Source organism: Leucoraja erinacea, chromosome 21 (genome assembly GCF_028641065.1).
Source record: "Leucoraja erinacea ecotype New England chromosome 21, Leri_hhj_1, whole genome shotgun sequence".
NCBI lineage: Eukaryota > Metazoa > Chordata > Chondrichthyes > Rajiformes > Rajidae > Leucoraja > Leucoraja erinaceus.
Window position 1 is genome coordinate 4,234,693 of NC_073397.1, and position 12,710 is coordinate 4,247,402.

The 12,710-nt window shown below is 43.1% G+C and overlaps 1 protein-coding gene across 1 annotated transcript in view; it reads left to right on the plus strand.

The window, feature by feature from the left end:
• The window catches only part of LOC129707178 (cadherin-22-like), a gene marked incomplete at its 5' end in the record, with an annotated part of 810,235 nt that overhangs the window by 451,867 nt on the left and 345,658 nt on the right, over positions 1 to 12,710 (plus strand). Inside the window, one exon of the mRNA XM_055651984.1 lies at positions 4,341 to 4,477. Coding sequence (XP_055507959.1) covers positions 4,341 to 4,477 — 137 coding nt within the window. The remainder of the gene's footprint in view (positions 1 to 4,340; positions 4,478 to 12,710) is intronic.

Below are 12,710 nucleotides of genomic sequence, written 5' to 3' on the forward strand. Positions count from 1 at the left end.
AACACTGATTACAAAGGAAAAATGGCTGTAATATCAAAACAAGCAGCAAGATTTTCAGTGGATACATAAAAAGAAAGGTAGCTCAGATAAATATGGAATTCCTATGGAGTTCCACACTGGGGAATTAATAATGGAAAGCAAGGAAATAGCAGATAAGTTAAATCAATACTGTGTGTCAATCTTCATTGTGGATGACACTGCAAGTATACAAATATATCCGATGGACTTGTTTGAATAATGCAGTAGAACTTGTAACAATCACCATCCCACAGGACCAGGTATTGGAAAAATGAATGGGAATAAAGCCAGCCAAGCAGCTGCTCTGGATGTTCTGCATTCAAAATTTTAAGAGGATCAGATGCAGAGAAAGTGGAGCCATTTTTCTAAACTCACTTGAATTCCAGGAAAATACCAGTGGATTGGATAATCACAAATGTGGTTTATTTTTTAAGAGGGAGATGTATAAAGAGCAAGTAACCTGTTGACATCATATTTGTTGTTGGCATGAGGCTGGAGTTTTTAATCAGGAAATAAATAGCTAGTCGTTTCAAGAAGCTTAACCTGATCAAACCAAGTCAAGATAATTTTATGAAAGCCACATCATGGTTGACAACTTTTCCAGAGTTCTTTGAGGTTTAACAAGCAGAGTTAATGGAGGGGGGGGGGATGTCTATCGATATGGTATATATCATTGTATAATATCATAATATGTTATAGTATTCAGTATTGGATTTGTAAAAGGCATTTGGCAATGTGTCATATCAAAGGCAATTGCACATAGTAAAACCCTATGATATTCATACGATCATAAATGATAGGAGAATTAGGCCATTCAGCCCATCAACTCTACTCCACCATTCGATCATGGTTGATCTATCTCTCCCTCCTAACCCCATTCTCTTGCCTTCGACCCATAACCCCTGACATTGAGAGAAGGGTGACAATAATAGTTGAAGACTAGTTATTCTATAGAAGACAGAGTCGGAATAACATGATTTTTTTCAGGCTGGAAGGATGTAGCACATTGAGTGCCCTGAGGATTGTTTCTTTGCCCGTCATTATGTAGTTTTATTGATGACTTGGAGGAGATGGCAGAGTGCAAGACATCCTAGTTTGCCAATGACATCATATTGATTCAAGTAACCCTTGCTTTCCCTCTCTCTCCATCCCTCCCCATCCTAGTTCTCCGACCAGTTTGACTGCCCTCCTGATTAAATTTTATCTTTATATGCCTCAATGTCACCTTCCCCTAGCTGACAATGATCTATTCTACTTCTTCCTTGATTCGCATCCCCTTTGATGTCTTGTTTTCACACCTCACGTTTCCATATCTCTGGTTCTCCCACTCCCCTGAGTCTCAGTCTGAAGAAGGGTCCCGTAACATCACCCATTCCTTCTCTGCATATATGCTGCCTGTTCTGCTGAGATACTCCAGCATTTTCTGTCTATGCTGGCAATACTTGGTTTAATATGTCAAAGTGTGAGGTCACATAATCAGTAAGGAAACCTAAAGGCAAACTATTATCTACATGGGGAAGGAATGCAGATGTGTGGGTTGAGGTTTTCTTGTTGAATGATCACAATTAATATATTAGCAGGAGGTGCAGCAGGATGTGCGGCATGTTGGCTTTTGTGAGGGGACTAGGGTTTGGAAATAGGAGCGTGTTTTTACAACTGTAGTATTGGGTATTGGTATGACCACTCCTGACATCTTGTGCACAGTTTTGGACCCTTTATTTAAGGAAATGGTGGTGGTCCAGCAAATAGTCAGTCAACTCACAAGTTCATAAATGATATGAGCAGGAATGGGCCATTTGGCCCATCAAGTCTACTCCGCCATTCAATCATGGCTGATCTATCACTTCCTCTGCACCCCATTCTCCTGCCTTCTTCCCAACTCATTCCATGATGTGAGTGTTGCTCTAACATGAGCAGCTATAGCAATCAGATCTGTATTTTCTGGAGTTTCAATAAAATGATAAGTAATCTTATTGAAACATATAAGTAGGTGAGGGCACTTGACAAGGTAGATGTTCATAAGATCAGAAGTGATATGAGTAGAATTAGGCAATTCGGCCCAACAAGTCTACGCCACCATTCAATCATGGCTGATCTATCTCTCCCTCCAAACCCCATTCTCCTGCCTTCTCCCCATAGCCCCTGTCACCCGTACTAATCAAGAATCTATCTATCCCTGCCTTAAATATATCCACTGACTTTGTCTCCACAGCCTTCTGTGGCAAGGAATTCCACAGATTCACTACCCTCGGACTAAAAAAATTCCTCCTCATCTCCTTCCTAAAAGAATGTCCTTTAATTCTGAGGCTATGACCTCTAGTCCTAGACTCTCCTACTAATTGATCATGGGGAACAAAGACATGGCAGACCAATTGAATAACTACTTTGGTTCTGTCTTCACTAAGGAAGACATAAATAATCTGCCAGAAATAGCAGGGGACCGGGGATCAAATGAGATGGAGGAACTGAGTGAAATCCAGGTTAGTCGGGAAGTGGTGTTAGGTAAATAAAATGGTTTAAAGGCCGATAAATCCCCAGGGCCAGATAGGCTGCATCCCAGAGTATTAAGGAAGTAGCCCCAGAAATAGCATTAGTGATTAATTAGTGAAAATTTTTAATTTTCAAAACTCTTTAGATTCTGGAGTAGTTCCTGAGGATTGGAGGGTAGCTAATGTAACCTCACTTTTTAAAAAGGGAGGGAGAGAGAAAACGGGGAATTACAGACCAGTTAGTCTAACATTGGTAGTGGGGAAACTGCTAGAATCAGTTATTAAAGATGGGATAGCAGCACATTTGGAAAGTGGTGAAATCATTGGACAAAGTCAGCATGGATTTATGAAAGGTAAATCATGTCTGACGAATCTTATAGAATTTTTTGTGGATGTAACTAGTAGCGTGGATAAGGGCGAACCAGTGGATGTGTTATATCTGGATTTTCAGAAGGCTTTCGACAAGGTCCCACATAATAGATTAGTATACAAACTTAAAGCACACGGTTTTGGGGTTCAGTATTGATGTGGATAGAGAACTGGCTGGCAGACAGGAAGCAAAGAGTAGGAGTAAACGGGTCCTTTTCACAATGGCAGGCAGTGACTAGTGGGGTACCGCAAGGCTCAGTGCTGGGACCCCAGCTATTTACAATATATATTAATGATTTGGAATAGGGAATTGAATGCAACATCTCCAAGTTTGCGGATGACACGAAGGTGGGGGGCAGTGTTAGCTGTGAGGAGGATGCTAGGAGGCTGCAAGGTGACTTGGATAGGCTGGGTGAGTGGGCAAATACATGGCAGATGCAGTATAATGTGGATAAATGTGAGGTTATCCACTTTTGCGGCAAAAGCAGGAAAGTAGACTTTTATCTGAATGGTGGCTGATTAGGCAAAGGGGAGATGCAACGAGACCTGGGTGTCATGGTACACTAGTCATTAAAAGTAGGCATGCAGGTGTAGCAGGCAGTGAAGAAAACAAATGGTATTTTAGCATTCATAGCAAAAGGTATAGGAGCGGGGAGGTTCTACTGCAGTTGTACAGGGTTTTTAGTGAGACCACACCTGGAGTATTGCGTACAGTTTTGGTTTCCAAATCTGAGGACGGACATTATTGCCATAGAGGGAGTGCAGAGAAGGTTCACCAGACTGATTCTTGGGATGTCAGGACTATCTTATGAAGAAAGACTGGATAGACTCGGTTTATACTCCCTAGAATTTAGGAGATTGAGGGGGGATCTTATAGAAACTTACAAAATTCTTAAGGGGTTGGACAGGCTAGATGCAGGAAGATTGTTCCCGATGTTGGGGAAGTCCTGGACAAGGGGTCACAGCTTAAGGATAAGGGGGAAATCTTTTAAAACCGAGATGAGAAGAACTTTTTTCACACAGAGTGGTGAATCTCTGGAACTCTCTGCCACAGAGGGTAGTCGAGGCCAGTTCATTTGCTATATTTAAGAGGGAGTTAGATGTGGCCCTTGTGGCTAAAGGGATCAGGAGGTATGGAGAGAAGGCAGGTACAGGATACTGAGTGGACGATCAGCCATGATCCTATTGAATGGCGGTGCAGGCTCGAAGGGCCGAATGGCCTACTCCTGCACCTATTTTCTATGTTTCTACGTTTCTATGACACTAATTTTCTCCCACATTCCAAAGTCATGCAGGTTTACAGTTCAATTGGCTGCTGTAAGTTTTCCCCAGTGTGTATGGTGCAAAACTGGGATAACATCTGCCGGATGATCACTATTAAGCCAGCTCTGAGGTTTCTGAGCTATAGCCTGAATTTGCAGGAGGATGGACTTAACTCATTGTTGTCTTTTGGGGATTTGACAGGTACTCTATCGACCGTAACACGGACTTGGAGAGGATATTTAACGTGGATGCCACCACTGGAGTGATCTCTATTGCCAAAAGACTGGACCGTGAGACGGCAGGATGGCACAATTTCACCGTGATAGCGATGGAGGCAGGTAGGAGACCTTGAATCATATTGAAATCTTTCAGGCTATTGAAAAGGATGAGGGGGAAATTACTAGGAAGGAACTGCGGATGCAGAGTCTGGAGAAGGGTCTCGACCCGAAATTCCTTTTCTCCAGAAATGCTGCCAGTGACCCGTTGAGTTACCCCATCTTTCTGTGCCTTTCCAGGGGGAGGTGGGGGGATTAGCTGCCTCCCATTAACAGGGTGAAAATGTTTCTGGATAACACAAAAGACAATCGGCAGAAATCTGAAGTACAAACTATTTGAAGAGAACAAAATGGGGGTAAAATAGGGGTTTACTGATGGGTGTAAATGCAATTAAAAAAAACACATTCCCAAAAACAGACACAAATAACTGGAGCAACTCAGCAGGTCAGGCAACATCTCTGGAGAAAAGGAGGCCCTTCTTCGGACCCAAAACGTCGCCTAATCCTTTTCTCCAGAGATGCTGCCTGACCCGCTCAGTTGCTCCAGCTTTTTGTGTCTGTCTTTGGTTTAAACCGGCATCTGCAGTTCCTCCCATGAGGGCAGAGAATAACTGACAAAGGAGAAAGTGGTGCAAGTGAGAAGTGGGAGACTGCACTGGATAGCAAACTAAGGAATTTGTGGTAAGTATGAATAATAAAACAACAGGAAAATGATTTCCTTCAAAATCAATTACATTTAATATCAGTTGTTCAAGTGCTTGCATTGAATTATTGCAAATCTCTATAGTATAGATTTTTCGGTGATTGAAAATGCAGATTTATTTTATCTTATATTTTTTAATTTGGTTCCTTATTAAAAACATTGAATAAGTTTTATAAGCACGTCGCATGTATCAATAGGTGCAGTTATGGTGACTAATCTCTAGACATTTAACTTACAAATCTAGGAGAAATTCATATTTAAAACGGCATTTCCGTCTGTGTTGAGCTTTATATCCAAGTTTTTTCGCCTTATAATGAAAATAAATCTGTTTTTTTTTTAAATTGCACATGTTATTGCTCCTCTATGTAACTGTTGTGTCAACCCATTGAAATCCCATTCACTTTTGGCACGATTATTCATGGCATAATGCCTAGGTTAAAGCTATCAGTGTGGCTGCCAAAATCTTAGAAGGGTTTGATAGGATTGGTATGCAAAAATTAAGTGGGAAAACTAAATTGAGGGCACAGAAAAAATATCCAAATGGGAATTCAGAAGAAATCCTTCATCCAGAGGATTATGTGTTTGAAATCATGAGAGGAATAGGTCGTGTGGACGCACAAAGTCCCTTGCCCAGAGTATGTGAATCGAGGACCAGAGGACATAGGTTTAAGGTGAAGGGGAAAAGATTTAATAGGAATCTGAGGGGTAACATTTTCACACGAATGGTGGTGGGTGCATGGAACAAGCTGCCAGAGGAGGTAGTTGAGGCAGGGACTATCCCAACATTTAGAAAACAGTTAGATACATGGATAGGACAGGTTTGGAGGTATATGGCCCAAATGTGAGCAGATGGGACTAGTGTAGCTGAGACATGTTGGCCGGTGTGGACAAGTTGGGCTGAAGGGCCTGTTTCCACACTGTATCACTCTATGACTCTATGAGAAGGTGAAATATCTCAGAAGACATTGAGATGAACGGCACGAATGTACTTAAGGGGAATGAAATTGGTTAAAAAGAATATGAGGGTCTCCTCTGGTGCATAAACACCCAAATGGACTATTTCGGGTGAATGGCTTATCTCTAGATTGTAAATTGTTTTAAACTTTGTGCAATGATCTTATACTGCTGACGTTTCCAGTTCTTTGTTTCTGCACTTAATGTTGTTTTGTAAATGTTCATTGAGTAATTGTATTTTATGGTCAGCATTTTGAAAGTATATTTCAAAGCAACGAATACCCAATGAAGGCAACAGGTCAGGATAGGCATCCTAGAAGCTCCCTTATGGTTTTTTGAATTGCAACCACTGTTCCAGCGTGGGGATACTGATAAATATATGATGGTGGAAAAATAGCGTAATTTCGATTCACAAGTTACTCCATTTCTTTGCAGTTCCACGTCGTATATATCGGGCGCCACTGCGTCCTTACAGTGCCAGAGACCCAGATTTGTACGTCCTCCCTGTGACTGCATGGGTTTTTACCGGGACACCAGTTTTCTCCCACATTCCAAAGACATGCAGATTTACAGTTCAATTGGCTGCTGTAAATTGTCCCCAGTGTGTAGTGTGGAAAACTGGGATAACATAGAACTAGTTGGTCAACGCGGATCTCTCGTTTGAAGGGCCTGTTTCCATGCTGTATCTCTAAATGAAACTAAACTAATAATGCAATATTGTAATGCATTTACGTTGAACTACACAGGAAGGAAACTTCGAAGGAAGAGTTATAGCATGCATTTAGTAACGCTGATTTTAACTGCCACGAGGCACAGCTGGTAGTGCTACTGTCTCACAGGCCAAGTACACATGTTCAATCTTGACCTTTCCTGCACGGAGTTTACACATTGTCATTGTAACTGGGTGCGCCTCCTCCAGGTTCTGCATTTTACTTCCATGTACCAAAGACATGCAGGTCGGTCGGTTAATTGACCACTCGAGTTGTTCCTGATGTGCCGGTGAGTGGTCTGTTTTCAGAAGAGTTGATTGCAATGTGGGTTTAGTTCTGATTTAGTCAAAATTGTGTGGATTCATTCTGTTATTGTGCTGCATTCTTCTATGGCTAATCGACTCTGAAATCGATGGGTAATTTCACCATAGAAACATAGAAACATAGGTGCAGGAGAGGAGTAGGCCATTCGGCCCTTCGATCCTGCACCGCCATTCAATATGATCATGGCTGATCATCCAATTCAGTATCCCCTACCTGCCTTCTCTCCATACCCTCTGATCCCCTTACCCACAAGGGCCACATCTAACTCCCTCTTAAATATAGCCAATGAACTGGCCTCAACTACCTTCTGTGGCAGAGTATTCCACAGATTCACCACTCTCAAGTGTGAAAAATGTTTTTCTCATCTCGGTCCTAAAAGACTTCCCCCTTATCCTTAAACTGTGACCCCTTGTTCTGGACTTCCCCAACATCGGGAACAATCTTCCTTCATCTAGCCTGTCCAACCCGTTAAGAATTTTTAAAGTTTCTATAAGATTCCCCCTCAATCTTCTAAATTCTAGCGAGTACAAGCCGAGTCTATCCAGTCTTTCTTCATATGAAAGTCCTGACATCCCTGGAATCAGGACATTACACACATGTTTCTGAATTGGAGGCATGTTTGCGCAGCAGTAGAGTTGCTGTCTCACAGCGCCAGAGACCCTGGGTTCAATTCTGACTATGGCTGCTGTCTGTACGGAGTTTATACGTTCCCCCCGTGACCTTTGTGGGCTTTCAACGAGGTTTCCAGTTTCCTCCCACACTCCAAACATGTACAGGTATGGAGTATAATAGTAATATTAAACGAGTTTACCAGTTTGAAGTTTGATCTTGATTTTATGATGAGTTACGATGAGCGATTACTTGAAGAAGGGCCGTCCAACTGCGTGCGCGTCAATCTTCAAAGCAGCGGTGTAAAATCAGATAAAAAGAAGACCTGAGAACAGTAAGATTGTGAAGAAACTAGAACTTCCATATGACCTTGATAATATGAGGGTGGGAGCGGTGGGCATGTAATCCCTCATTGTAACTCCTCATAAAATCAAGATCAAACTTCAAACTGGTAAGTTCTCGTTTAATCTTACTATTTTACTTTGGAGTCACGTGAGTGACTACGTGAAGATTTCAATGCTCTGGGATTTCACGCCGGTTACGAATCCAGGCGTCACACACTGAATGGATTGACCATGGATGACTGTAATCATTAAAGCATTCAGAAATAACGTAGTTAAGTAAAGACACAGATGCTTTAAACGAAAGAATTAAAAAAAAAAAATAGTTACCTCTCCCAACCTGGGGGGAAACTAGGAAACAGAACTTAAAATGGTACGTGCAAACACCCCCGGTCCGGTTATGTTTATATAAAACCGGTGGAACGTTCGTTCATTCGCCCATCCTGCAGCCGCTAGGATGTCGTCAAGGGGCAGGTCCATTGCTCTTGCTGCCGACGTAGATGCAGCCCTGGTGGAGTGAGATTTAAAGATGTGAATGTTCACTCCCGCTACCGCCATTACCTCCTTTAACCATCTGGAGATGGTTTGAGTTGACACCTTCTGATGTGATTTTTTTTTATAGCTGATGAGGACCAATTGTTCTGAGCCTCTGAGGTTCTCCATAACTCTCTGATAGTGGTGTAAGTATGTTACCACACACAACCGTTGGTACTCTGGTTATGTCAAGAACTGAATCTTCATCCCTGGCATTGCTGCCTGCTCTGTTTTATCAGGTCCCTGATAACGAATGTTATGTTGTTCATAATGGTGGTCATGTAGTCCAATCGTAGCTTTTGCAGTGTCTGGACTCTTTGGGCTGTTAGTAGTGCCATCAGCATAACCACTTTCAGGGTTAGTTTTGATAATGATAAGGCCATTGGCGGTCCCGACTGTCGAAGTAGGGTTAGTACCACGCTCACATCCCATGTGTCCGTTTACCTTGGCCTTGGAGGTATTAAATTGTAAATTCCCTTCATAAATTTTGTTATAAAGGGGTGCGTTCCTATCGACCCGTGCCCTGATAGGAGGAGAGTGCGCCTCTGGCACTATTGATTGCACTATAACTTTGTTTATAGTCATAGTACAGAGTTGATAGGAACTCCAAGACATCCGTTATCCAAACAGTGTTGTATTGGTTTGGACAGTCCAATGCCTTGAAATGGCCTCCTCAGAATCTACAGAACAACAAATTAATACGGTCATGTAGTGGATAATTGCTCCTTGTAAATGGGTTCACTCGGAGGCCCCTGCTCTTGGGTACAGCCATTAATGGCTGGATTATAATTCCCAAAATTTTTGGGAACCAGGCTTGTGTAGGCCAATCTGACACTACCAAAATGCTTGTGGCTTTGGCTTGCTTGATTTTGTTCAAGCATCAGTTTATGAGACAAAATGGCGGAAAAGCATACATAAACATTTCTCCCGAATTGAGGGAGAAAGCATCCACTGCCTCTGCTCCTGGATCCAGCTCCCAGGACATATCTGGGTAACTGATGGTTTAATCTAGATGCAAATAGATCAATCTCTGGTATGCTAAATCGTGTCGTTATTTTGTTAAATACTGCCCGATTCAACATCCATTCTGTGTTATCATTAAACATTCATGATCTAGCATCTGCCGCCGTGTTATATCTACCTGGTAGATAGATCGCCGTAACCCAAATATCCCTTTCGATACACCAGTGCCAAATGAGGTTTGACAATCTGTCACAAGATACAGATTTTACACCACCCATGTGATTGATATATGCCACCGCTGTAGTGTTATCAATCTGAATCTGAACATTCACATGTTGCATATCGCTACAGAAAGTCTTGAGCCCATATTGTGCCCCAACAATTCCAGGTAATTGATTCCATGTTGTTGGAGAATCACAGACTCCTGCTCATTCCATCTGCCCCCACAGCTCCTGACTGTGTTAGTAGCTCCCCATCCTAAACCGCTTGCATCGGTTTGAAGAACCACCTTTGGGCTTTCGAGCAAGATTTCCCTTGAGCTGTGTCTCACGTTCTTCACCCACCATTGTAATTCAACAATGGCCTCTGCTGCCAATCGCTTAGGTTTGCCAAATTGGCCTGCATGGGATCTGAGTGCTCGTTCCTTTGCTCGCTGTAAATTCTGGTAATGCAAAGGCCCGTAACATACTGCTGGGAATGCAGCTACTAATTTGCCAATTACAATCGCTGTTTGCCTGATAGATGGCTTGTATTGGACTATCAGGTCATTGCAGGCTTTACTCAAATCTTGTTGTTTGCTCCTAGGCAAAGTCACCAACATATTTACTGTGTTGATAGTAAATCCTAGGTAATCAATTACCCTGGTAGGTGTCAATTTTGATTTAACTGGATGGATGAGGAAACCAAGTCTTTCAAACAGGGTTTTGGTTGCTTTGACTGATGCTTCTGCCAATTCTTTGGTGACTCCAAAATGAAATGACAATGTCATCCAAATATGCCATGACTATGTGGTTCTGAGGCCTTAGTAGACCCAGAATTGGTTTCAGTAGTTTAGTCAATAGTCTAGGAGCTGATGTCGACTCATTTGGCAGAGCCTTGTATTTCCATTATTGACCCATCCAGTTAAACTTCAAATATCTCCTGTACTCTTTGTGAATAGACACCAAATAGTATGCATCTTTGAGGTCGATGCATGCCATGTAACCATTTTTGGAAACCAACTGAGATGCTGTTCCAAAATTGTCCATTTTGAAATGTTTATATTGCACATATGTATTGAGTTCCGTAAGATCCAGAATGATGCGGACCCCTCCATCTTTTTTCTCTTTTGAGAATATATTGGATATGAATCGGTGAGGTTCTGTATGTGACCTCTCAATGATATTTTTGTCAGATAAAGTTCCAATCTCCTTCTGTATATCCATAGTTCTCTTGTTGAGAGAAAACATATGTGTGAAAATTTGAATGTGTGGGTGGTGGTGAATTCAAAATTAACTCAAAATCTAACTGTGCAGTACAAACGGATCCGTTTGACCCAAACCCTTCTATACTGTACAGCACGGTACAAACGGATGCCGAACATTTTTTTTTCCCTTAGTCCCACCTGCCTGCCCTCATACACCATTCTTTCATGCCTAAATTATTTTTTTTACCAAACCTTCCTCCCCACTTCCCAGTCATTCCACACCGCTTGTCTGGGTTCCCCCCTCATGTTACCCCCTAAGTCTGTCACTATTCTTTCAAACCCATTCTTTCAAAATTATTTTAACCTTCCTCCCACCAGTATGTGAGGTTTGTCTGGGGTGTTCCCTAAGGAACAGGTTTGACTTACCTCTGACGTTACTGGCGGTGTGGCGCTGGATTTCGTTTGCGAGGTTTTGGAGGTTTAACTGGTGGTTGTTCTCTCCTTATCCTCGCTGTAGGCCGGCTGGGCGCTGCCCCTAAAAAGACCTTGACTCGGGTTTGTGTCTTCCTTCAGTGCCTGGCCCTCTAGGCGTAAAACGCCGAGAGCTGTAAGGATGCATCCTTGGCGATGGACCCTTTTGGGTAACGTGACCTCTGGTTATTAGGTGGATCGTTCTTGCCTCGTCGTCCAGATCCCGTACCTCTCTCGGCAGGTCTTCCCAGAACAGGTAGTTTGCGGGCTGGACATTGCTGGCTTTACACAGGACAGCGAACTTCGAGTTAATCGATGGTTTGATTGCATTCTTCCGAGTACAATTAATCTCAAAGTGGGCATTACACAATAGTGCCATTGTGTCCTGTTCTCTGTCAGTGAGGAGTCCTCCTTCCACTCCTCCTGCAAATGATGTGATCCCAGACCCCAGTAGGTTTAATACCTTCTGGAATTTTAATTCTTGGTTTCGGATGATAGGTCCAATCTGTCCCCAGATGGCATGGTTCACTGCTTGGACCTTCAGGGAAGCACAGTTAGCTGGTGGGAGGTACCTGTTTATGGTTTCTTCCATGGCCAGGTCTTTAAGTTGATGGGATGCTAGGTAATTGATATTACTAGCTAGATCTTCATCCAGGGGAGCACCCAGTGGTGTTGTGATAGCAAACCTGGATGATTGCAGAGGTACTTCTTCTGCTCGTCCCTGGGAATGTTCCCCCCCTTGTGCTTTTGTACTCAGATTCAGAGTGGTTTCTTCCATATGTACTTCCCCCTCCAATGGGGAAGACATTGTGCTGCCCCATGTGCGAGGCTGCTGGCACGGTCTGCTGCAGAGGCCCGTGCTGATAATGCTCCCTCCTTCGGAGCAGATCATTGTGGAGCAACTTCTCCATAAGTTGCTCCGTGTGGGAGAGTCATCCTCAGATGCTCTCCGTTGAGGGAGGGTATCCCTCTTCCCCGGACTCATCCGAGTCTACGGGTCTGACAGACTTGTGGGTGGCTTTACGTCCCGCCGGGACCACCACAGTGCTCTCTTCCCGCACCAAGTCTGCTGCTGCCGGTTCTGTTGCCGGTGGTAATGTCGGGGACAAAGACCGTCGCCCGCTGTTAGGAATGCTGCAGTCTTCAGCAGTCTACTTCCCCGCGGACCGTCTCCTTGACATCTGGGCTCTGAAATACAACAACTTCAAAGCCCAAAAAAGAACGCAGATAAGTAATTCAACTTTCCTTACCTGCCGCCTGTTTTTTAAAAATCCCAATGGCT